Genomic DNA, 27357 nt, shown 5'->3' with positions numbered 1-27357 from the left:
CATCCGAAGGGGTTGTGAATGAGCTGGGAGAGGAAGGGATTGAGAGAGGGGAGTGACTGAGGGGAGGGGGGAGGGTGAGATGAGGAGTGGGAGGGAGAATGGGGGAGGGGGAGGTGGAAGGAAGAATAAGGGGGAGGGAAAATGAGGGGGAGGGGGAGGTGGAAGGGAGAATGAGGGGGAGGTGGGGGGGGAGGGAGAATGAGGGGGAAGGAAATGGACCGAAAAAAAAACATTTTAATGTAGCCCGTTGTTATGGGCTTAACGGCTAGTTATTAAGAAATAGAAAGTGTATAGCACCACCATCTCTCCAAACTGGATGAGTCATCCAGTCTCTCCAAACTGGATGACTGAACAAGTAGAGACTAATTGGGGAGACAACCAAGAGATGAATGGCAGCCTTGAAAGAGCTACAGGCTTCCATAGCCAAGAATGGTCAAAGTGTGCAACAATATCCCAAGCTTTCCACAAATCTGGCTTGTATGGTTGGGTGGCGCAAGGAAGCCATTACTCAAGAAAGCCCACCTAGAATGCCATTTGAAGTATGAAAGGAACACTCGGGGGATACGGTAGCCGAGTGGTGAAAGGTTTTGTGGTTTGATGAAACTGCAATAGAACTAACTTGAATTAAAAGCATTCTGGGGCTGATGCAATAAAGTGCGCCCAGCCTAGCACACAGATTTACATGCGGTTGGGTGCACGTTTTGGACGTGCTACACTAGCACCCAATGCAGTAAGGAGATTAGCGCTTCGAAAACCTGCGCCCTAACTAATGCAAACATGATAATGCCCAATACAGAAAAATTCCATTTAGATGAGGACATTAATTATTATTTCCTAGGGTGTAGCCAGATGGACTCAGAACAAGTGGGTATAGTGTGCTCGTGCTAGCAGTTGGAGACGGATCTGACGTCAGCACGGGTACATATACCCCCACAGGAAGTGAAGCAACTCAGTAATTTCCGTCTCCAAAGCAGTTTGGAGAGCCTGCACGCTCGCTGAGCGTGTTTTCCAATACTACTTTCTACTTTCTACTTTCCAAATTTCTCAGACGACGAGCCCCGCACTCCTGTGGTGATACCCTCGGGTCCCTCCCCCAGTCGAGTTTCCCGAGGTGATTTCCGTGGTCCCTCGGAGGTTTTAGGCCTCGGTCCGGTGGCCGAATCACGGCAGGGATCTAGCCCCCGAGCAAGAAGGGCTCGGGCCTGGCTGAGAGGTGCCTCGGTCCCGGCGTGGACTTAGCCCCGAGCGAGACGAGTTCGGCGGCTTAGAGGCAGCGGGTGCAATTCCTCGAGCGTGGCGGTGAAGGTATTTTCCCTCTCCCCCCGCAGCCGGAGACCGCCCAGGTTACAGCCGGGAAGCGCCGAGGATCAGGTAAGGCGTATATCTCTTACTTTTTTGTCTCCGAGGTACGAGGATCGGCGGCGTTACCTGCATACGGCACGCCGTGGAGGTCGCCATTTTGTCTGCCTGGTTCAGGTATTGAGCGCCCACAGATAGGCGCACATGGATAGGAGCCTGTGGATAGGCGCACAACGCAGCATATATATTACTGAATGCATATTATTGAGCGCATATCGTTTATTATTGAGTGCATATTGCTGATAGCATATTATTGAGCGCATATTGTTTATTATTGAGCGCATATTGCTGTACGCATTTTATTGAGCGCATACTGTTTATTATTTAGCGTATATTGCTGAACGCATATTATTGAGCGCATACTGTTATTATTTAGCGTATATTACTGAATGCATATTATTGAGCGCATACTGTTTATCATTGAGCGCATACTGCTGAACGCATATTATTGAGCGCATATTGTTCTTGGGCTCATATTATTCTTGAGTGCATATTGCTGACAGCATAAGCGCCGGCGCCATGGAACACTTAAACACCCCGGCGTCTCTAGAGGCGGCACCTCCTGATTCCGGCGTGAAAGCTCTTGGCCTGTGCTCAGCGTGCCAGCTTAGAGCCACGCAGAGCGAGGAGCCAGACTCCCTTTGTGCCCAATGTGAGGAGGCAGTGGGAGCCTCGGGCCAGGACCAGTCTCAACCGAGGTTTACCGACAGTTCCCCAGGGGCCACCCCGGACCTAGCGGGCCGTCTCGAACAGCCAGGAATCCCAGGGGACCTGGTACCCCAACGGCTGGAGACCGTTTCCATTTCCTGGGTGGACTTATTTAAGGGGATCCACGCCTTTGTACAGATGCAGTCGGCTTTCCGTCCTGGACCCGCTGTTGCTCCGGCTGACCCTGCCTCCGGACCTTCTCGCCCTTATCGTGAGCACCAGCCTCCGGGCAGTCCGGCTCATGCGGACCCTGATATCTCGGAGGACGAGTCCGAACCCCCCGAGGAGGGGGAACTTCCCTCGGGGATAGAGCCATATCGAACTATGAGGCGGTTCTTTCCCAAGGAAGATCTCTCCGACCTGGTCTCTCAGTGCCTGACGGAGTTGGCTATTACAGGCCCCAGCACCATGGAGGCATCTACGCAGAACCACCTACTGGAGGGTCTTCGTCCCACAGCCCGCCATTTCCCCTTCCTGCAAGCGGCGCAACAGCTGATAGATTTGGAGTGGAATGCGCCGGAGGCCTCGTTCAAAGGGGGTCGGGCACTGTCCGGCATGTACCCCCTGGACCCGGCAATCAAGGATATGCTGGCATGCCCTAAGGTGGACGCCTTGGTTAGCGCTGTTGTCAGGCGCACTACCATTCCAGTGGAGGGGGGGGGCGGCCCTCAAGGAGGCTCATGACCGACGCCTGGACACCATCCTGAAACAAACCTTTGAGGTGGCAGCTCTGTCTCTACGAATCGCAACCTGCTGCACAGCGGTGATGCGTTCCTGTTTGTCACAGCTCCGGAACAATGCTCCGGCAGCGGACATGGAGTCAGCTCTCTCGTTCCTTACGGATGCCGCCTCCGACCTAGTCCGTACAACAGCCAAGGGGGTCTCATCCTCAGTAGCAGCCAGGAGGCAGCTCTGGATTCGGAATTGGTCAGCCGATGCTCCTTCTAAGACACGTCTCACTAGAATGCCGTTCAAGGGTTCTCTCCTGTTCGGCAGCGACCTAGATAAACTGGCCAGCACATGGGGCGCCTCTCCAGTACCTAGACTGCCGGAAGACAGGTCCAAGAGGAAACAGCGAATCTTTCCGAGGCCCTCCAGAGGTAGAAGCTCCCAACGCTTCACTCCCTATAGGAGTTGCTACCAGGCACCTCGTCCTCAGGCCAGGAACCAGTCCTTTCGGACCAAGCAGCGCAAGAGGGGAGCCGGCTCGGGTTCAGGTCCCGGCCGCGCCTCACAATGAGAATCAGCCGATCCATCCGGGGGACGGAGCCATAGGGGGGCAGGTTAACCCTCTTCTACCCCAGAAGGGTCGAGATTACGTCGGACCAGTGGGTCCTTGCCATCATCCGAGAGGGCTATTATCTGGACTTCCATCACACCCTTCCGGACAGGTTTGTGGAGTCTCCGTATCCAATCCACAAGAAGGCGGCATTAGAAGTTACCCTGGCGAGGCTCCTGTCCTTGAAAGCCATAATCCCAGTACCTGCATGGGAAATGGATTCTGGGCACTATTCCATTTATTTCACGGTGCCCAAGAAAGAGGGCACTTTCCGGCCTGTATTAGACCTCAAGCCAGTCAACCGATACTTAAGGGTCCCGAGGTTTCGCATGGAAACTCTGCGCTCAGTCAAGACCGCAGTACAGCCAGGGGAGTTCTTCACGGCCTTAGACTTGTCAGAAGCCTACCTGCATATCCCGATCCATCAGGATCATCAGCGTTACCTACGCTTCAAGGTTCTGGGACGACACTTCCAATTCCGGGCTTTGCCCTTCGGGTTGGCCACGGTGCCGTGGACCTTCACCAAGGTGATTGTAGTGGTAGCAGCTGCGCTCAGACGGGAAGGAATCCTTGTCCATCCCTACCTAGACGATTGGCTGATCAGGGCGAAATCCCGAGAGGAGAGCCATCGGGCAACCAACAGAGTGATCGCCCTTCTGGAAAGTCTGGGATGGGAAGTCAACCTGAGCAAGAGTTGCCTACAGCCTTCCCAATCGCTGGAATACCTGGGAGTCCAGTTCGACACCCAGGCAGACAAAGTCAGTCTCACCACCAAGAGAAGATTAAAACTCCAGACGCGTCTACGGTTCTTGATGGGAGCCAGCCGGCCCATAGCTTGGGATTATCTGCAGGTTCTCTGTCTCATGGCATCCACCCTGGAAGTGGTACCTTGGGCGCGGGCCCATATGAGACAACTACAACGCTCCCTTCTCTCTCGATGGAGCCCACGCTTCCGGAATTACTCCGTGCATCTACCTCTACCAGCCAGAGTGCGGACCCAGCTACGGTGGTGGTTGCAGTCCGACCACATGAGCAAGGGGTCGAAGATGTCCTCCCCCACATGGACTCTGCTCACCACAGATGCCAGCCTGAGTGGATGGGGAGCACACTGCGAAGAGCTCACCGCCCAGGGGCGGTGGAGCAGAGAAGAGTCGGGGTGGAACATCAACCGTCTAGAGGCACGGGCAGTCCGGTTAGCCTGCCTGCAATTTGCTCCCAGACTGCAGAACAGAGCAGTCAGAGTGATGTCCGACAACGCCACCATGGTGGCATACATCAACCGACAGGGCGGAACCAGAAGCCAACAGGTGTCCCTAGAGATAGCCCCACTGATGGCTTGGGCAGAGGCGAATCTCCAGGACATCTCCGCCGTCCACATTGCTGGAAGGGACAACACCGCGGCAGACTTCCTCAGCCGGGAAAGCCTAAATCCGGGAGAATGGCAGCTGTCCCCCCACAGCCTTCCAGATGATCGTGGATCAGTGGGGGACTCCGGACATGGACCTACTAGCGGACAGGTCCAATGCTCAAGTACCCAGATACTTCAGCCGCAAGCGAGATCCGTTCTCTCACGGGATCGACGCCCTGGTTCAGCCATGGCCTCCAGGGACCCTGCTATACGCCTTTCCTCCGTGGCCCCTGCTGGGCGCCCTTATACACAAGATTCAGAGGCACAGGGGCCTAGTTCTTCTAGTGGCATCAGACTGGCCAAGAAGACCCTGGTACGCGGACAGAGAAGACTAATGACAGGGGACCCTCTTCCCCTGCCTCCGCTCAGGGACCTGCTGCGTCAAGGTCCCATCCTCCACGAGGATCCAGCTCAATTCTCTCTTACGGTCTGGCCATTGAGAGGGCTAGACTGAAGAAAAGAGGTTTCTCGGAGCCGGTGATAGATACACTCCTCCGAGCGAGCAAGTTTTCCACATCCCTCACCTACATAAGGATCTGGAGTGTATTTGAAGCCTGGTGCGACACTCATGGCACCAATCCACATGCGACTACTATCCCTATTGTTCTGGATTTCCTGCAGGATGGGCTTCAGAAGGGTCTCTCCCTAAGCTCCATCAAGCTTCAGGTGGCTGCGCTGTCTTGCTACGGTCCCAGGAGGGATGGCAAGACCCTTGCCACGCACCCAGATGTTTCTCGCTTCCTGAAAGGAGTCAAGCACATTCGTCCACCACTGAAGTGGCCAGTGCCCCTGTGGAACCTCAACGTTGTTTTGGATTTCCTCGCGGGATCCACCTTCAGACCCCTCCAGGGCCTGTCTCTCCGTTCGCTAACTTTGAAGATGGTGTTCCTGCTGGCAGTGTGTTCAGCACGCCGCATCTCAGAGCTACAAGCGCTGTCCTGCCGTGATCCCTTTCTCAGAATCACTCCTGAGGCTATCCATCTTCGCACGGTTCCCTCCTTTCTACCTAAAGTAGTCTCACAATTTCACTTCAACCAAACCATATCCTTGCCTACCACGGCGGGTTTGAAGAAATCAGAAGAAGGGCGTTTGCTACGCCATCTCGACATCGGCAGATTACTGCCCAGATATCTGGAAATGACAGAAGCAGTACGAAAGACGGACCATCTGTTCGTCCTTCACAGCGGGAAGAAACAAGGAGAAGCGGCCTCACGGCCCACCATCGCCCGCTGGATCAAAGAAGTTATCAGAGCAGCCTACGTAGAGGCCGGGAAGTCACTGCCTCTGCAGGTCAAGGCTCATTCTACCAGAGCACAGGCGGCCTCTTGGGCAGAATCTAGGATGTTGTCGCCCGCGGAGATATGTAAGGCGGCGACATGGTCCTCCCTCCATACCTTTTCCAGATTTTACCGTCTGGATGTCCAGGCCAGGGAGGACACAGCATTTGTGAGGGCAGTCCTACGCGGTCCTCAGGCAGCCTCCCGCCCAGCTCGGGAGTAGCTTTTGTACATCCCACTTGTTCTGAGTCCATCTGGCTACACGCTAGGAAATGTTGAGATTACTTACCTGATAATCTCCTTTTCCTTAGTGTAGACAGATGGACTCAGCATACCTCCCGGCTGCCGGTATACGGGGGGTTCACCGATTCAAGGTAAGTCTTATCACTTCTTACATGAGTGTGTCCACTCTACTAGGTGTCGACGTCTTCCGGTTGGGAACGCTGGCGGTCTCCAGCTACTATCAATCGGTCAGGGGAATCCTGTTTCACTAATTCATCGATCGGTCAGTACACATATATCCATAACAGCTTTTGCAAGGAAGATTACTGAGTTGCTTCACTTCCTGTGGGGGTATATGTACCCGTGCTGACGTCAGATCCATCTCCAACTGCTAGCACGAGCACACTATACCCACTTGTTCTGAGTCCATCTGTCTACACTAAGGAAAAGGAGATTATCAGGTAAGTAATCTCAACATTGCCTGATGCAGGAAAGCGCTGGGTGCCCAATGCACATTTTTCAGCGTGGGGAATTTAAATCCAGCTCCAGAGGTGGAGCAAATTTAACTCACAGTCAAGGACTCATGAGAAACATTACAGAATATGGTCCTCTGTATTGCAATAAATGTGCCCTCCTTAGTATCATCTCTGCTCTTGAATTCACTGCGTGCGGTGGTAAAAAAACAAATGTATATTGATTTACTCAAAAAGAAGCATACATTTCTTTTGTCTATACAATTTGGACATCCATAGCAATACGCCTATAATAATAAAGTGCAGTATTAAAATCGGCACCTCAGCAACATAGCCAAAAGAAGCGTGATCAAAACGGATGCTCGTATTGAGCGCCCATTGCAACTGTGGGGGGCCTCTATGCATTCTTCTGTAGCACGCCATTTTTTATGCTGCCTCTCATTTAAATATTGCATTGGGGCGCACAGGGATGTGGCTGCGCAAGCATTAAGTGCCCATTTTCAGTGCGCGTCTTATTGCATCGGCCCCTATGTTTGGTGCAAACCCAGCACAGCACATCACCGTTCCAACTGTAGTGGCAGTATTATATAATGTAGATGTTTTTCATTGGCAGGGATTGGGGCACTTTACAGGATAGAAGGGACAGTAAATAGAAATAAATACAGAAAAGTTCTTGAGGAAAATCTGCCCTTTGCAAGAAAACTGAAACTGGGACAGAAGTTCATCTTTCAGCATGACAACAACTAAAATCACACAGCTGGCAAAAAGTTAGTGGAGTGGCTAAGGAGCAGAAACGTAAATGTCCTAGAGGGGCCCTGTCATAGCACTGATCTCAAGCCATTCAAATCTATGGGGAGCGTGTGCTCCCCAAGGAACTTGACAGAGCTTTAACAGCTTTGTAAAGAAGAATGGTCTAATAGTGACAAGTATAGGTGTGCTAAATTGGGGGAGACCTCTCTCAACATACTTATAGCTCTAATTGCTGCCAAAGGTACTTCCAGTCTGCTGAAATGGCTCTTCGTTCTTCTCTCCTATTAATAGCCAGGAGGTTGTACTGCATTAGACTCTTGAGCTTTCATCTATTACACATCAGACATTTGGAACAAAGTACTACTAACCTGTGACTGAGATTATGTTACCTAAAGTTCAGGAAAAAAGCTAAGGCATGACTTTTCAGACAGGCCTTCTAAGACCCATATCTTAGGCCTAACTTCCTGAATTCCTGACAAGGGACTGTTAGATTCAACAGGGACACAACTGGGTTTGGAAACTATTCACAAATGTTTTTTTCCTATGTTGGATTCTATTCTGTTGTAAGCTGTTCTAATCCCTCTGTTCATTTAAATTTATTGTAATCTGTATTGAGACCAACTTTTAGAAAAGGCAGCATATCAGATGTTCATAAATAAATGTTGAGTCAGGGAAGAGATTTATTTAGTTTTTGAATTGTTTTGTTCTTTGGATATGTATATATTTTGTCCACCAATAAAATATTTTTGTCTTTGAAAGGTATGGTAGGTTGATGAGTAGGAAAAAACAGCATTTAAATGTGTACAAGTTTGACGCACTGACACAGTGGTGTAGACTTTCAATGCCTCTGTATATAATCACAAAGTAGCTGTTAATCTTGTTAGTTTCTGAGCTCTGTTTTACTAGAGGAGTTGAAGGAATGATTGGGAGTACTTAAAATTTGTTCTATTTTTTTGTAGGGATCTTTACAAGAAGTCATCGGTTGGGGTTTACTGGGCTGGAAATACCATACTAATGTAATTGGCCCAGTACAATGTGAAGGACTTGCTAACCTAGGCGTTATACAGATTGCCTGTGCAGAGAAGTGCTTTCTTATCTTATCTAGAAATGGAAGAGTTTACATTCAAGTCTATGGTAGTGATACACTGGTAAGTTTGCTTTCATAAAGTACCATAGTAATACCAATGTTAACTTATATTTTAGGTTACTAGGTAGAGGAAGTACTGCGTTAAGTGGTGATTTTGGAGTTAATGGAATTTGTTTTGTTCAATAGAAGTTACTTATCTACTCATCATAAAACTTACTTGAGTTAAATCTCTAATGGACTGAGAACTATTTGTTTAAGAATTTCATTTAACCTATAACTTTACATTAGCAACTCTGGTAACAGTCCAGTGGCACCAGTAATGCAACATGAGATCATTTGTCTGCAAACACTATTCGTCGATCAGTGCTTGACATATCCAGACTGTTGCAACAAAATCTTGCATCTAGAATAATGTTTATATTACCAGTACTATGTTTCCTTACTTTGTACATACTTTTAAATCTATATTTTTGTTTGCTTCATAATGCAATTTTTTTTAAATCTGAAGGATCTCTTAGTCAATCAGAAGGGACCCAGAAATACTTTAGTACTTCAAAACATTCAATTATGTTGTATAAGTAAAACCTTCTGCCTACAAAAGCCACTAAAAATATTTGTTCTATAAAATTAATTGCACACTTTTTCCACAAATTTTCTAATTTTTAATTTTATTTTTATAGTTGATGTAATAGTTTCGTATCAGTCCTTGCTTCACAAACAGACTGCAGATTTTGCAGTTCTTCGATATGAAAAACAGCCCATTGTTATGAGTTTAACATTCTTAATATTGATGTGATGCCAGAGAGAAAAGGTTTCTAAAATTTGAGTAATGCAAGTACAGCAAGACTTGTCATTCCTGCTTAATAAAACAAAATATAGAGCACTTTAAGAGTGATAAGGCCTTCTGAACCCAGTGATGTCAGATAGTGGGCTATACAATCCAGTGGATTGCAAGATCCAAGACAGCGTGCTTTTACCACAGGCAAATCATGTCAAAAGAATTTCATAGATTTTTTTTGTATTGGGTGACTAGAGAATTAGATAAAGACATGCGCTGGATGTGGTTTACTTGGTTTTCTGCAAAAACTTTATTTCTTAACGTTGACAGGTTAATCCACACCAATGGGTTATGCACATCTACCAGCAGATGGAGACGAAGCAAAGCTGACGTCACAATATATATATATACTCTGCACTGACATCAGCCTGCCAGTTTTCTCCATCTCCAGCATATAGTGGATGTGCATCTCCCTACTGGGGATTGCTTAAAAAAATTTGTAATAGGAAAAAAGAAGGAAGCTAATTTGCTCCGCTCTCCTCTGGTGATACCTTATAAGTCCCTCCCTCAGTCAAGTTTTCCTGAGGTGATATCTGCGGATGCCTCCCTCAGCTGAGTGCTTCGGTCCAATAGCTGGTTTTCTGGCGTGGATTTAGCTGTAGAGAGACTAACAGAAGAGAGGCTAGCAGTGCAGGAAGCTGAGTGCGGCGGTGAAGGTCTTTGCCCTCTCTCTCCGCAGCTGGAAACCAACTCTATACTCGACTGGGATGGGCTGAGCTCAGATAAAAAGTAATAAAAAAGAAAAGAAAAGAAAAAGCGGAGTTAATTTTAGGGATTTCATCCCTCTGCTGGTTTCTGAGCTTGAACTTGAGTGAAGACAAATTATTTTAAAAAGTTAACAGATTTGTGAGCCAATATGCGAATCAAGGTTTAGTTGTTTAAGGAGTGCTGGACGTAAATTTTAAAACTGATGATATGTCACCGAAAAAGATTTACAGTCAAATATTGAGTTTGAAGTTATCTAATATTTTTCTGAATGTCCTTATTGCACTGAGAATTTTCTTGACACTTCCAGCAACAGTGGCATCAAATGAAAGAAGCTTTAGTGTCCTGAAATTAATTAAATCCTATTTGCGATCGACAATGGGACAAGAACGACTAAATGGATTGGCTATATTGAATATGAATAGTGATATAGCAAAGTTACGTGACTTTTCAATTGTAACTGAAGAATTTGCTAACAAAAAAGCTCGTAAAGCCTTCTTAAATAAATAAAAATTATTTGGGAAATTTAGAAAATGATTTAGCTTATCATATCAGAACCTTACATAGGAGCCTACTTTTCTTAGCTGGCATGGGCCTAATTCCTGCTCTCTCCGGCCCTGCCCACAGGAGAAGGAACCAGGCCTGTCATTGCCGGGAAGGACAACACCGCGGCAGACTTCCTCAGCAGAGAGAGCCTAGATCCGGGAGAGTGGCAGCTGTCACCCACAGCCTTCCAGATGATTGTAGATCACTGGGGAATTCCGGACATGGACTTACTAGCGGACAAGTCCAATGCTCAAGTACCCAGATACTTCAGCCACAAGCGCGATCCGTTCTCACACGGAATCGACACCCTGGTTCAGCCATGGCCTCCTGGGACTCCGCTATACGCCTTTCCTCCGTGGCCTCTGCTGGGCGCCATCATCCACAAGATTCAGAAACACCGGGGCCTAGTTCTTCTAGTGGCACCAGACTGGCCAAGAAGACCCTGGTACGCGGACAAGAGAAGACTACTGGTAGGGGAGCCCCTTCCCCTGCCTCCTCTCCGGGACCTTCTACGTCAAGGTCCCATCCTCCACAAGTATCCGACTCCATTCTCTCTTACGGTCTGGCCATTGAGAGGGCTAGACTGAAGAAAAGAGGCTACTCGGAGCCCGTGATAGATACACTCCTCCGAGCTCGCAAGTTTTCCACATCCCTCACCTACGTAAGGATCTGGAGAGTATTTGAAGCATGGTGCGACACTCATGGCACCAACCCACATGCGATCACAATTCCGATTTTTAGATTTCCTGCAGGATGGGCTTCAGAAGGGTCTCTCCCTCATCTCCATCAAGGTTCAGGTGGCTGCGCTGTCTTGCTACGGACCCAGGAGGGACGGCAAGACTATTGCCAAGCACCCAGATGTTTCTCGCTTCCTGAAAGGAGTCAAGCACATTCGTCCGCCACTGAAGTGGCCAGTGCCTCTGTGGAGCCTCAACCTTGTTTTGGATTTCCTTGCGGGATCCACCTTCAGACCCCTTCGGGGCTTGTCTCTCTGTTCTCTAACTTTGAAGGTGGTGTTCTTGCTCACAGTGTGTTCAGCACGCCGCATCTCTGAGCTACAAGCACTGTCCTGCCCTTCTCAGGATCACCCCGGAGGCTATCCATCTTCGCACGGTTCCCTCCTTTCTACCAAAAGTGGTTTCACAGTTTCATCTTAACCAAACCATATCCTTACCAACCACGGCGGGTTTGAAGAAATCAGAAGAAGGGCGTTTGCTACGCCATCTTGACATCGGCAGATTACTGCCCAGATACCTGGAAATGACAGAAGCAGTACGAAAGACGGACCATCTGTTCGTCCTGCACAGCGGGAAAAGACAAGGTGAAGCGGCCTCTCGGCCCACCATCGCCTGCTGGATTAAAGAAATTATGAGAGCAGCTTACGTAGAGGCCGGGAAGTCTCCGCCTCTACAGGTCAAGGCTCATTCTACCAGAGCACAAGCGGCATCCTGGGCAGAATCCAGGATGCTGTCGCCTGCAGAAATATGCAAAGCGGCGACATGGTCCTCCCTCCATACCTTCTCCAGGTTCTACCGTCTGGATGTCCAGGCCAGGGAGGACACAGCATTTGCGAGGGCAGTCCTACACGGTCCTCAGGCAGCCTCCCGCCCAGGCTGGGAGTAAAGCTTTTGTACATCCCATTCGTTCTGAATCCATCTGGCTACACGCCAGGAAATGTTGAGATTACTTACCTGATAATCTCCTTTTCCTTAGTGTAGACAGATGGACTCAGCATCCCGCCCAGCTGCCTGTGTACATGGGTTTCACCGCTTCAAGGTAAGCCATGTCATCTGTTTACATGAGAGCGTCCCCTTTGCCAGGTGTCGATGCCTTCCGGTTGGGAATGCTGGCGGTCTCCAGCTACTATCAATCAGTCAGGGGAATCCTGTTTCACTATTTCACTGAGCGTCAGTACAAACACATCCATCACAGCTTTTGCAAGGAAGATTACTGAGTTGCTACACTTCCTGTGGGGGTATATGTACCCGTGCTGACGTCAGATCCGTCTCCAACTGCTAGCACGAGCATACTATACCCATTCGTTCTGAGTCCATCTGTCTACACTAAGGAAAAAGAGATTATCAGGTAAGTAATCTCAACATTACTTAGATAAGATCTAAACCATGTGATTGTTTTGTTCTGTAGTCCTATTTCTTCCATTCTCTTAATTAGGGTTTCATGGTTTACTGTGTCAAAAGCCGATGAAAGATCTAATAATACAAGAATGTAGTGTGTTCCACTATCAAAACCTCTTAGGATGTTGTCTGTTGACACTTGACACTGTTCAAGCTTCCTGAAGTATTTCATCCCACTTGACTCTAAGCTTCAGAAGATCTTCTTGTAATTGATTGATATTGTCTCTTTCTGCGTCCAATGTTGCATCACGACATACCAATAGTAGATTTACCTCATGTATCATTGTTAGCACTTTAATCCAAATTGAAGCCATTAAAACAGATTCAAAACTGTCCAGATACTTTTCAATACCACCATTCTGCTGTTAAGTTTGAAAGCTTGCTCACCTCTTTTACAACATTTCTAAAACTTCCCAAATGTCGAGCAATAGGTCGAGCACAATCTATCCTGGCTGACCACCTTGTTTTGGACATTTGATGGCGGGATGATTTTTCAGTATTTCCCATCTTTGTGAACTAGAGCTGAAGATGATATACATTTTTTGAATCGTTCAAAAAATGTAATCGCTTCTTTACATGCCTCGGCACTATCCACTTCGACTAAACGTATGGTTTGCACAGCTTGAAAACAAGCAATTCTTATTTCTTTCTTTCAATTTAGCTTGAACACCATTGTACGTGCTAGCCATATTGGCACCATTGTCATTGTCATTGTCATACGATTACCTACAAAACTATCGAGAACTTCAAAACTTTTTTCAGCAATTTCTTCGCCAGTCTTTTTAGGGAAATCACAAAACATAATAGTGTTCTTCAATAGAAAAGCTTGTATCTGTAACTTTAACATATCTCAAGATAAAAGACAGCTGCTCTTGATGAGCATAGTCACATATTCCATCCACAGAAATAGCAAAATATTTTGCTGCTTTAACTTCTTCTATAACTTTTTTCTGAACAAAAGAACCACAGATTTCAATAAATTCATTTTGAATATGATGAGAGAGATAATGCACCAGAAGACGGGAGTTATTTTCTTGTGAATTATGAACTTGTGCAACATGATCACTTATTACCTGATTGTACTTGCTGAAAAGCTCAACTAGGCCCAAAAAGTAACCATGAGTACTCTCTCCTATTTGTTCGGAAGATCCATGTAATGCAAGTCCTCTTTCAGGCAAAAAAATATCTAAAATTCGACGAAAGATCGTCTTTCATTTTTCACTTTCTGCCTTAAGCTGATTAACAACAAAATTATCGATCATTGAATCACATGTAACTGCTTTCATTGCTTCCTTCCAAGTGATAGAATTTCCTTTATATATATTGGAATTTTCATGATTTGGTACAATGTCTTTCAGTTTTCGCCATCCTTTTGCAATATCCCAACCTGGATGTTCAGCTAATGTGCTACATTTGAAGAAACTTCTCTTTTGTTGAACAAAAAACAAGGAGCACAATACAAAGAAATATTTTCTTTACTCCAGCACAGCCAATCTCTTTTATATTTTTCCCCATTCTTAAGGGTCATTGTAAAAAGTCTAACTGGAAAAGAATGATTATCCTTATTAGGAACATTGGTTGGTATTTCAAAAGCTGGAACTTTCTGAAAACTTTCAGTGTGAAACTTGTTCCTCCTATCAATCAATCAAGTGAAGCGTTGTGATAATAAGCAACTTTCAGACTCCGTTTCATTATGTTTTTCCCCTATAGAAGGCTGTTCCAATTCGATTGTTTGATTTATTTCTTTATTGAATGCTTGTGAGGAACAGTCATTGTCTGGTGCGGAAGGTAATACAACCACTTGATTGTCTCTACTAATCTGATTGTTCCCAGCTTCGTGTGTTTTTTGGTTTTTGATCAGAAATCCTGTAATCAATTTCGACCTTTTGACTGCTTCTTCCTGTAATTTGGCTCGTTTTCTTTTTGCTGTGCCACTTTGAAATTTTTTCATTGTCACCCAAAACTAAACAGAAAAAGAATTGGTACAAAATTATGTGAGAGAATATTTTAACTTCTAAATTAAAAATTAGAATTACCTGAGTTTTATAATAATAATTATAAAGACGATTGTCTTTATTAATTTATTATTGCTAAAAATAAGATCACTTCTAAATAATGTTTTCATAACTTTGTCAACAATTATAATAAATGTCTAAATATATGACAAACATTACAGTTACATGCAGGGTTGTTACATTGTAGAGGTGTTAATCAACAAATTGCTCAGGTAATTTAAATATGATGGTTTTATTTTATAGAAGTTCTATAAAATAAAACAGTCATATTTAAATTTAAAGAACAAAACGACTGAATCCTTCTCTTGCATAAAAAAGTTAGCACAATAAGTTGAATACATTTTTTATTTATACATTAGAAATAGATATATTTAGCTTTTTTTATAATTTTGCCCAACAAAAGTAGGCCCCTTAAACATTGTAGGCCCTAGCCAAATGGCTATTCTGGCACCCCCTCTCTCTTGGAGTGCCTGTGGGACCTGTCGATCAGACCCCCCCCCCCCCCCATCCGGCTGGGGACTGTGCCCGATCTTATGCAGAATCAGGGCACCCTGTGCCATCCGAATCTCTGGCCCGTTGGCCCTAAGGGTTTTGAATGTTGAGTGCCTAGTCCTTAACCATTGTCCCTCTTCAGACAATGTCTCCCAGGTGGTGGTGGCCTCTAGGAACCTTCCACTGGAAAATCCTACAGCTTGGCGGAGATGAGTTCTCCATCTGGTGTGCAGGGCAGGCTTGGATCCATTCAAATGCCCCCTTCCCAGCTGTTGGACTACTTGTGGCACTTTTCCAAGTCTGGGCTTCAGACAGCTAAGTCAGGGTCCATCTCAGCACTGTGAATGTGTACCATCGAGTGTGTCGCTGGTACACCTGCCATCGGTGCAACCAAACCCCATCTTCAGCCTCCCGTTGTGTCCTGGGACCATCAACATTGTTCTGGCGCGGCTCATGCGTCCTTTGAGCTGCTGTGTTCCTGCAACACGAAGTTCCTTACCTGGAAAGTGATATTCCTGGTGGCGATTACTTTGGCTTGTAGGGTCAATGAGCTTCAGGCCTTGGTTACGCATCCACCATACACAAGGTTTTTCCACAATCATGTGGTCTTGGTACACACCCTGAGGTTTCTGCCTAAGGTTGTGCTAATTTCCACCTTAATCCTTTCCTAGGACTTTGTTCCCACCTAGGGGAATTGGCTCTTCATACTTTGGACTGCAAGAGGGCCTTGGCTTTCTATTTAGATCACACAGCCAGTCACAGGCAGTCCACTCAGCACTTTGTGAGCTTCGATACCAATAGGTTGGGAGAGGCAGTGGGTAAACAGACTTTATCCAACTGGCTGGCAGATTGCATTGCCTTCTCCTATGCACAAGCTGGTGTTCCGCTGGCTGGCAGAGTGAAAGTTCACTCTGTGGCTCATCTGCGAGTGGTCCCCATTGTTGAAATTTGCCGGGTTGCAGCGTGGAGTTCTCTTCACACGTTTGCAGTTCATACTGCCTGGACAAGGATGGTAGTCAGGACAGTGCTTTTGATCAATCCGTCCTGCGCAATCTGTTTCAGATGTGAACCCTGGTGGGAGCCAGGCTGCCCTCTGCGACCAACAGCACCGCAGTTGTTGTGCCTATTGGCACTTTGTTCGGTAACTGTTGGTCTCACCTGCTGACGGGGACAGCCTGAAGCTTGGTATTCACCAATTGTGAGGACTACCATCCTGCTTGTCCTAGGAGAAAGTGCAGTTGCTTATCTGAAACAGGTGTTCTCCTAGGACATCAGGATATTAGTCCTCAGGAATCCTTCCCCGCCTTCCTGTGGAGTTGAGCTCTCCTTCCGGTTTGTTTTATTTATTTGCTCGTATTATTTATCTGTTACGAGACTGAAGGGGGACCTCGCGTGGGCACGCATATAGTGGCATGCTGGGCATGCTCAGTGTGCTGGTCAAAACTTCCAGAAACTTTGACAAACGTTTTCTGTGCCAGGCTCCATCTTATGATGTCACCCATATGTGAGGACTAACATCCTGCTGTCCTTGGAGAACACCTGTTAGCGCAGTAACTTACCTATTTCCCCTGAACTTTACTAGGAGGTCTTTTACAGTTTCAGTTCCTGTGACTCTGTTAAATCCTCTGGCTCTGAACTCCTGAAGCTGTGGGTTCAAATCCTACTGCCCCTGACAAAGATGGCGCCTGCACAGACCCTGATGTTTTTTTCCGTTTTTTTGAAGCCAGCACTTGGGTTCTATCTTATTGTTCCTCGTAGCCAAGCAGCGGGCGTAGCTATGTGTGAGCAATCGTATTGCTGTTCAGATACTAGTGAGCTATAGTTTTCTTTCAGAACATTGTCTATTCGGCTGTCTTTCCAACACCAACTAAAACGGTGTGGTTTTGCTACAAGACATCTTTTTCTCTTGGTTAGTGAATTGTGCCCAAGAGGACCTAGTCCTAATGGGGCATGTCAGGGCTTGCTCTGCAGGAGCTCTGATTGTGTGGGTTTTGTGAGGCAAAATAGGTTTCTCGCCACAGGTTCATATCAGACCGCTAACTTTGGAAAAGGACTATTGCTGTTTATAAATAATTACCTGCCTGGTAAAGTGCAGCCAGATGCCTGATGACACTCAGTTCCTGTGGCCTGAAGGAAGAGTTCCTGGCAAGTTTGGGTGGTCTCTCTCACCTAACCTAGGTTCTGGAGTTTCCCGGCTTGGCCAGGCAGCGGTTGGCTAAGTGACCTTGTGTGGTGCAATATAGGCACATGTTGAGATTGTTGCATCTGCTTCTCTTCTGCAGACAGCTTGAGTTGGTCAACTGCAGAGTCTACACTGGTGCTAGTCCTGGCACTGGGGGTGATCGTAAAACCATTGGTCGCTAGAAGCTCGGGTCAAGTTGGATAGTGTTTTCAGCCAAGCCCCTCTCATGAGCCCATTCTTGGAACATCAGGTCCAAATGTATGACTAGGCTGCTTAGGCCCTCCAATGTTTCTGGAAGTCCTGGGCAGCCAGCTTGTCCTTAATGTGCTTTGAGAGTTCTTGCCTGAAGACTGCGATTAGGCTGCTGTTGCCTCACTGGGTTCGGAGGCTAGGGTGCAGAAGTGCACTGCATACTCCCCCATGGACCAGGAGCCTTATCTGATTTGAAAAAGTTCAGATGCCATGGAAGTTGTGTTGCCAGGCTGGTCAAAAATCACACAACTCCTACAGGAAGCGATTCAGATCCCCTAGGAGTGGGTCATCTCACTACCAAAGGGTAGAGTAGAACCGCCCAACAAAGACAGAATGTAAGTCACTTTGACCCAATTTGATGGGAACAAGTGTGCGTGAAGTTCAAATTGCATCCCGCATTGATTAAAGAAGCCTCTGCATTTACCCAGGAGGCTGTACCGGAGGCTCTGGAGCAGGATCAGGAGTAGTTAGATGGGCACCCGTGCCCTGAAGATAAACGGCCATAGTATTGAATTAGTCATGCTGCTGTTTTAACTGGTTGGCTAATCCAGCAATGGTGGAGGCCTGGGACAAGTCCACTGATCTCATGGCCTCAGCAGACTGTTTTGATCATTGTGGAAGTAAGCCCTTTGTGCTGCAGCATAGTTGACTCATCCTTGTAGGCCTATGCTGGCAGCTGGCAAACACCCCCGTAATGGGACAGTCTCCCTCACAAGATGAGTCCTTGTGTTCTAGCGGCCAGCAGGAGTTAGGCAGGTCCCTAAGGCAGTGAAGAAAGTGAGAGTTGAAGGGCATGCCAGGGTCAGGTCAGGCAGGAAGTGGGGAGACAGAGACAGGCCAAAGGTCAGGTCCGAGAAGATGTTAGGTTCAGACAGCAGGTAAACATGGTCAGGACCAAAGCAAGAGATCAGTCAGGCCGGAGCACTGAGAGGAGAGGATCAGCTTGTTGGTGACTAAAGGAATCAGTACGTTTTTGCTTGGGACATTGTCTTTTTTAAAAGTATTGGGGCAAATTTAACTATTTGGGAATATTATTTAGTGTGTTTGTGCTTTTAATAGTCAGTAAGGTGAATAAACAAGTTAGACTGTTTGTATTTTTAAATAGTCAGTAAGGCAGCTAGTAAGCAGTAGGTAGTGTGTTTATTTTTAAAGTCTGCAGAACTGAGTGTTCTGCAGACTTTAAGAACTGTTTGTATTTAATACAAACTGAGTGTTCGTATTTAAAAAAACAAAAAACCAAAACCAAAACCCAAACACCCCCCCCCCCCAAAAAAAAAAAAAGAGCCAGAAGCTAGAAATAAGCTAGGAGCAGTGTATACCTAAGTAAAAAGGTTGAAAAGTTCAGCTCAGTTACTCACCTTGGAAAGGTGTTGAGGTAGTGTGATTTGGTTTGAATAGGTACCAACATTTGTTAATCAAGAGAGCAGTCAGTCACTCTGGCTGACTAACTGAAGTTAGACTGTATTTCCCAACCCTCTCACCCCTCGCCCACCCACCCCTAGCTCATCCTTTAATTTCTAGGCAGGTGACATTTTCACAAAAAAAAAAACCAAAACCCAAAAACAAAAACTTTATTGAGAGTTTGATCAGATCCCGGTAGGCCACTACCAGACATATAGTGAATTCACTAATACATTTAAAGGGCATTAGACACATTCCTACTCCCATAGCATCCTAAACCTTAACTAGGAACTGATCAAAACTGAGATGAAGGCAGCAGTCCAGCAGCAAGAGGGGGGCTTCTCAGTCTTTTGCATCGAGTGTCACATGTATGATTTTTTACCCACCGGTGAGAAGTTGTACATGTGCATGCGATGCAAGAACTCCTGGCTCTCAGAGAACGAGTCCGATCTCTGGAGGCTAGAGTGGCAGACCTGGAGGAGCTGAGGCAGACAGAGAGGTATATAGATGAGACCTTCAGGGACATAGTAGCCAAGTCCCAACTTCAGACTGGCAGCCCTGGTGCTGCCTTGGAGGAAGAAGGTCTCATGATTGGAGAGCATCAACCGGGTGCAGCAGGAAAGGATCCTGTAGCAAGGACCTGCTCTCCAGGTGATGCATTGTCCTTTCGCACTGAGGATATCTCCCCAAGGCCTACTGCCCAGGAGGGAAGGGTTAGGTCATAGTCATAGTTGGTCATAGTTGGTGATTCGACTATTAGGAATGTAGATAGCTGGGTGGCTGGTGGGCGTGAGGATTGCCTGGTAACATGCCTACCTGGTGTGAAGGTGGCGGACCTCACGCGTCACCTAGATAGGATTTTATATAGTGCTGGGGAGGAGCCGGCTGTCGTGGTACATGTGGGCACCAGTGACATAGGAAAATGTGGGAGGGAGGTTCTGGAAGCCAAATTTAGGCTCTTAGGTAGAAAGCTTAAATCCAGAACCTCCAGGGGAGCATTCTCTGAAATGCTCCCTGATCCACGCGCAGGTCACCAGAGGCAGGCAGAGCTCCGGAGTCTCTATGCGTGGATGAGACGATGGTGCAAGGAAGAGGGATTCAGTTTTGTTAGGAACTGGGGAACCTTTTGGGGAAGGGGGAGTCTCTTCCGAAGGGATGGGCTCCACCTTAACCAGGGTGGAACCAGACTGCTGGCACTAACTTTTAAAAAGGAGATAGAGCAGCTTTTAAACTAGAACAAAGGGGAAAGCTGACAAATCGCTCAGCAGCGCATGGTTCGAAGAGAGGTATATTCAATGGATACTAATGAAGCATTAGAATTAGGGCATCCCGAAAGTGAGGTTCCAATAATAAGAAAAGTAGTCCAAGTGCCTGTACTTAAAAACTCACCTGAGCTAAAAAATTCTAACTTATCCCTATCAATTAAAAAGCAGAATTCAAAGTTTGTTTTTTGTTTGTATTTTCAATGTTTGTATGCTAATGCCAGAAGTCCAAGAAGTAAGATGGGAGAATTAGAATGTATAGCAGTGAATGATGACATAGACTTAATTGGCATCTCAGAGACATGGTGAAAGGAGGATAACCAATGGGACAGTGCTATACCGGGGTACAAATTATATCGCAATGACAGAGAAGAGCACCCGGGAGGCGGTTTGGCGCTTTATGTCTGGGATGGCATAGAGTCCAACAAGATAAACATCCTGCATGATGCAAAATTGAATCTTTATGGGTAGAAATCCCTTGTGTGTCGGGGAAGACTATAGTGATAGGGGTATACTACCGTCCACCTGGACAAGATGGTGAGACGGACAGTGAAATGCTAAGAGAAATTAGGGAAGCTAACCAAATTGATAGTGCGGCAATAATGGAAGACTTCAATTACCCCAATATTGACTGGGTAAATGTATCATCGGGACACGCTAGAGAGATAACGTTCCTGGATGGAATAAATGATAGCTTTATGGAGCAATTGGTTCAGGAACCGACAAGAGATGGAGCAATTTTAGATCTAATTCTCAGTGGAACACAGGACTTGGTGAGAGGGGTAACGGTGGTGGGGCTGCTTGGCAATAGTGATCATAATATGATCACATTTGAATTAATGACTGGAAGAGGAACAGTATACAAATCCAAGGCTCTCGTGCTAAACTTTCAAAAGGGAAACTTTGAAAAAATGAGAAAAATTGTTAAAGAAAAAACTGAAAGGAGCAGCTACAAAAGTAAAAAATATCCATTGTTAAAAAATACCATTCTAGAAGCACAGTCCAGATGTATTCCACACATTAAGAAAGGTGGAAAGAAGGCAAAACGATTACCGGCATGGTTAAAAGGGGAGGTGAAAGAAGCTATTTTAGCCAAAAGATCTTCATTCAAAAATTGGAAGAAGGATCCAACAGAAGAAAATAGGATAATGCATAAACGTTGGCAAGTTAAATGTAAGACATTGATAAGACAGGCTGAGAGAATTTGAAAAGAAGATGGCTGCAGAAGCAAAAACTCACAGTAAAAACTTTTTAAAATATATCCGAAGCAGAAAGCCTGTGAGGGAGTCAGTTGGACCGTTAGATGATCGAGGGGTTAAAGGGGCACTTAGAGAAGATAAGGCCATCGCAGAAAGATTAAATGATTTCTTTGGTTCGGTGTTTACTGAAGAGGATGTTGGTTAGGTACTCGTACTGGAGAAGATTTTCATGGGTAATGATTCAGATGGAAAAAATCAATCACGATGAACCTGGAAGATGTGGTAGACCTGATTGACAAACTGAAGACTAGTAAATCACCTGGACCGGATGGTATACACCCCAGAGTTCTGAAGGAACTAAAAAATGAAATTTCAGACCTATTAGTAAAAGTTTGTAACCTATCATTAAAATCATCCATTGTACCTGAAGACTGGAGGATAGCAAATGTAACCCCAATATTTAAAAAAGGCTCCAGGGGAGATCCCCAAAACTACAGACCGGTCAGCCTGACTTCAGTGCCAGGAAAAATAGTGGAAAGTGTTGTAAACATCAAAATCACAGAACATATAGAAAGACATGGTTTAATGGAACAAAGTCAATATGGCTTTACCCAAGGCAAGTCTTGCCTCACAAATCTGCTTCACTTTTTTGAAGGAGTTAATAAACATGTGGATAAAGGTGAACCGGTAGATGTAGTATACTTGGATTTTCAGACGGCGTTTGACAAAGTTCCTCATTAGAGGCTTCTAGGAAAAGTAAAAAGTCATATGGGATAGGTGGCGATGTCCTTTCGTGGATTGCAAACTGGCTAAAAGACAGGAAACAGAGTAGGCTTAAATGGACAGTTTTCTCAGTGGAAGGGAGTGGGCAGTGGAGTGCCTCAGGGATCTGTATTGGGACCCTTACTTTTCAATATATTTATAAATGATCTGGAAAGAAATACGACGAGTGAGATAATCAAATTTGCAGATGATACAAAATTGTTCAGAGTTGTTAAATCACAAGCAGATTGTGATAAATTGCAGGAAGACCTTGTGAGTGGAAAATTGGGCATCCAAATGGCAGATGAAATTTAATGTGGATAAGTGCAAGGTGATGCATATAGGGAAAAATAACCCATGCTATAGTTACACAATGTTGGGTTCCATATTAGGTGCTAAAACCCAAGAAAGAGATCTAGGCATCATAGTGGATAACACATTGAAATCGTCAGTTCAGTGTGCTGCGACAGTCGAAGCAAACAGAATGTTGGGAATAATTAGAAAGGGAATGGTGAATAAAACGGAAAATGTCATAATGCCTCTTTATGGCTCCATGGTGAGACCGCACCTTGAATACTGTGTACAATTCTGGTCGCCGCATCTAAAAAAAGATATAATTGTGATGGAGAAGGTACAGAGAAGGGCTACCAAAATAAGGGGAATGGAACATCTCCCCTATGAGGAAAGACTAAAGAGGTTAGGACGTTTCAGCTTGGAGAAGAGACGGTTGAGGGGGGATATGATAGAGGTGTTTAAAATCTTGAGAGGTCTAGAATGGGTAGATGTGAATCGGTTATTTACTCTTTCGGATAATAGAAAGACTAGGGGGCACTCCATGAAGTTAGCATGTGGCACATTTAAAACTAATCGGAGAAACTAATCAATGCACAATTAAACTCTGGAATTTGTTGCCAGAGGATGTGGTTAGTGCAGTTAGTATAGCTGTGTTTAAAAAAGGATTGGATAAGTTCTTGGAGGAGAAGTCCATTACCTGCTATTAAGTTCACTTAGAGAATAGCCACTGCCATTAGCAATGGTAACATGGACTAGATTTAGTTTTTGGGTACTTGCCAGGTTCTTATGGCCTGGATTGACCACTGTTGGAAACAGGATGCTGGGCTTGATGGATCCTTGGTCTGACCCAGTATGGCATGTTCTTATGTTCTTAAGACACATGTAGATAATGGTCTAGACAAGGAGAAGAGGACGAGGCTGGACAAGGCAAGCAGGAGAATGCAAGGCTGAATGAGGCAAGACAGGAACACAGGAACCTGGAATGCAGGAACAAACGGGCAGCAAGATGCTGGAGCAACCCACAGTGCAGGATGCAGGAGACCCATTACTGAGGCAGTGGTAGAGAGTCTGAGGAGCCCTTATATAGGTAGAGCCTGCAGGCGTCAGAGGACGCTGCGGGTATTTTCCTGCCGCAAGCCCTTTAAAGCAGGGGGCTGCATGTGTGTTTTAGGGGAAGCCAGGACATTGGTGGTATGGCAGAGTGTTGGGCATCACTGAGGTCGGAGCCTGCCAGCGGTGTTTGGGTGAGTGCTGCAGCATGCTGGGCCATTCCAAAACCGCAAATCCTAACAATGTGTCTTACAAGTAGAAATTGATACGAAATCAATTCTTCAGCAGAGTCGAAAAGAAAATAATCTCTTTTCTATAGAAGGAATAGAAGATTTCCAATTTTCTTTGTTTTCCTAAAATACAATATTTGGCAGCATCAAAGGTAACTCCTCTCTGTGGATACAGAAACAGCCTGGAGAAACAGAATAATTTGTTGTTCTAAATTAATATTATAAAAATAGAGAAGCTAAACAAAACTGATAGCTGATAAGGAAGTAATAAGGAATGAATGTGTTGGTGGTTGTGTTTTGAGTGTGGACCCTTGGCCTGAGGTAGTGTTGGTGAAACCTTTGGGGAGGTGAGGCTGGATGGGAAGCAGAGGCCAGCTGGAGCTTTGCCACTACCAGCCCACGTTTCTCGCAGGTTGAGTCCTTGGGTCCCGGGGCCAGCTGGTCTTAGGTGGGCCTCTGCGTGGATGATCCCGGGAACATGACTAGACAGGGCAGAGGCAACCAGGAGCTGAGGGCCCGAGGCAGGAGCCAAAGACGTGGTCAGGTTTGGGCTGAGGTTGGTGGCAGGATACGTGGTCAGGTCCGTTCCAGAGGTCATAGGCAGGTGGCAGAAGGCGTGGTGAGAAAGCAGTCCCAGTCAAGAACCATGGTCCGTCCAAGTGAAGAAGGATCATGGAGCAGGAACTGGAGCACAGGGACAGGAACTGGGAATCCGGAGCAGGAACAGGAGATGGATGCAGGTACAGGAACGCAGGAACAGCAACTCTGGAACTCAAGCAGACCCTTGGCCCGAGGTGGTGTTGGTGAAACCTTTGGGGGAGGTGAGGCTGGATGGGAAGCAGAAGACATAAAAAAAAACAAAAACAAACCAACAAAACAGTGAAAAGAAAGGACAGTTTATTTAAAATAGTGACAGAATAAAGAAAAGAAAATACTCAGGATAGAAACACTAGGAAGTGTTCTTAGTCTAGAATTTCTGAGGCCTTTGGAAAGGTTCTTTAAATACCTGAAATATAGAATACACAAAGAATCAGTTCTTAAAATTAAAGTAAGAATACAGCTGTAGCTAAAAGAAAGAGATACAAGCGTAAGAGAAATTAACTTACCTGAATTTATTCTGTAATTAATCCTGGAAACAGGTTCCAAAATAGAATATCTGAAAGTTTTAAATATTTGGATTATTAAAACAGTAAACTTTTTATTTAGAAATTTTTAAAGCACAGCACAACCACAGCAAAGAGATTAACATTGTACATAGCTGAGATGATGCATGGGCAGCGAGAAATAAAAGGCAATGTAAATTCAGAAGTTCAAATTTCCAAGAGAAACAGCAAGTATAACATGGGACCATAGGTGACATAATTATGAAATAGATCTAGGTGCAAGGCATATTCCAAGCTAGAAACCTATGGTAGGGTACCCATAAAATATTGTATTTGAATAGCTCATGGCGCAGAGTATATCTGAGTTTTTCCAAGTCAGAAATAACTTCGATCTGACTTCTTCAATAATCAAGAAAGGGGTTCCTTTTCCAGAAGGTAGCGATAGTAAATCGGACAGCTAGCAATAAATGGCCAATGAATTTTCTAAATTTCCAGGGCACTAACGAGCCTTCCCAGCAGCCTAATAAGCCAAGGGTAGGGGAAACATAAATGGGTAAGTTAATTATGTCCATGATTTCAGCAGATACCCTGTGCCAGAAACATTGAACCCGATAGACCACCACCACATATTCAAGTAGGTACAATGCTCACCACACCCTCACCAGCATTGAGATCTATAAGAAGAAAATATTGTTGAGAAAAAAGTTTGTGCACTGTAGGTACAATGTAAAAGATGTATCATAAGCTCTATACCATGCTGGCAGAGGGAACTTTTATGCGCGTTGGACCATATATGTTTCCAGGTTTGAGCTGTCTAAGAGGTACTCAAGTCTTAATTCCAACAATCAATTAAGCCTTGCGGGGTAGCAGTACCAGCTTTACCTTGAAGAATACCCAAATAAAAGAGTGTGTTAGCCTTTGCACATGTGTCTGGATCTGACAGCTATCTCAACTCTGTAGGTTCGGCAAGCGAAGCTTGTAGATCACAGAATGTGGATAATGCAGCCCAGAGTTGTAGCTCATTGACATGGGTGGACGCTTGCAAGTTGTACTTCGTACTGAGGTCCTCAAAAATTTGAAATTTCCCATCATCCCATAACTGTAAAAGGTGACATAAGCCATTGTCCCTCCATTCTTTAGACGCCAGGGCAAAAGTAAGTCTGGAAACCAGGGAATTCCCATAAATAGGAGCTAAAAGCAAAAGAAGTAGTAGCATCCAGCTGCAGGTACCGTAAAGCCGACTGCCAAACGGTGAGGGTGTGAGGGAGAATTGGGCTAGAATGGGCTACCTTACGGTGCAACATGAAGGCAGGAGATAAGGGCAGCATGGCTAAGTCTGCAGTATCGGGCTGCAATTTTTCCAAAGGTTGCCAAACAGCTGCAATATACTGAAACCATACCTTTCCTGTCGTGTAGCCAGATGGACTCAGAACAAGTGGGTATAGTGTGCTTGTGCTAGCAGTTGGAGACGGATCTGACGTCAGCATGGGTACATATACCCTCACAGGAAGTGAAGCACTTCAGTAATTTCCGTCTCCAAAGCAGTTTGGAGAGCCTGCACGCTCGCTGAGCGTGTTTCCAATCTACTTTCTACTTGCTAAACTTCTACAGAACATCGAGCCCCGCACTTCTGCGGTGATACCCTCGGGTCCCTTCCCCAGTTGGTTTCCTGGGGTGATTTCCGTGATCCCTCGGAGGTCTAGGCCTCGGTCCGGTGGCCGAATCGCGGCAGGGACCCAGCCCCTGAGCGAGAAGGGCTTGGGCGGGCTAAGAGGCGCCTCGGCCCCGGCGTGGACCTAGAGGCAGCAGGTGCATTTCCTCAAGCGCGGCGGTGAAGGTATTTCCCCTCTCCCCCCGCAGCCGGAGACCGCCCGGGTTCCAGCCGGGAAGCGCCGAGGATCAGGTAAGGCGTACATCTCTTACTTTTGGTCTCCGAGGTACGAGGATCGGCGGCGTTGCCTGTATGCGGCACGCCGCGGAGGTCGCCATTTTGTCGGCCTTGTTAAGGTATTGAGCGCCCATGATAGGCGCCTGTATCAGATTGAGCGCATATTTGCTGACCGCTTCTTATTGAGCGTATATTGTATATCATTTAGCGTATATTACTGACCGCATATTATTGAGCATATATTGTATTGAGCGTATATTGCTGACCGCATATTGTTGAGCGCATATTGTATTGAGCATATATTGCTGACCGCATATTATTGAGCATATATTGTATTGAGCGTATATTGCTGACCGCATATTGTTGAGCTCATATTGTAGTGAGCGTATATTGCTGACCGCATATTATTGAGCGCATATTGTAGTGAGCGTATATAGCTG

At 46.0% G+C, this 27357-nt stretch overlaps 1 protein-coding gene across 1 annotated transcript in view; it reads left to right on the top strand.

Annotated features, from left to right (window-relative positions):
• LOC115092958 (E3 ubiquitin-protein ligase HERC2-like) overlaps positions 1-27357 on the top strand; it is a 2733734-nt gene that overhangs the window by 255938 nt on the left and 2450439 nt on the right. The window contains 1 exon segment of the mRNA XM_029604466.1: positions 8436-8624. Within this exon segment, the coding sequence (XP_029460326.1) occupies positions 8436-8624 (189 nt within the window).

Source organism: Rhinatrema bivittatum, chromosome 5, assembly GCF_901001135.1.
Source record: "Rhinatrema bivittatum chromosome 5, aRhiBiv1.1, whole genome shotgun sequence".
NCBI classification, from domain to species: Eukaryota; Metazoa; Chordata; class Amphibia; order Gymnophiona; family Rhinatrematidae; genus Rhinatrema; species Rhinatrema bivittatum.
Note: the sequence above shows the minus strand (reverse complement) of the source record. Positions and strands in the feature narration are given on the sequence as shown.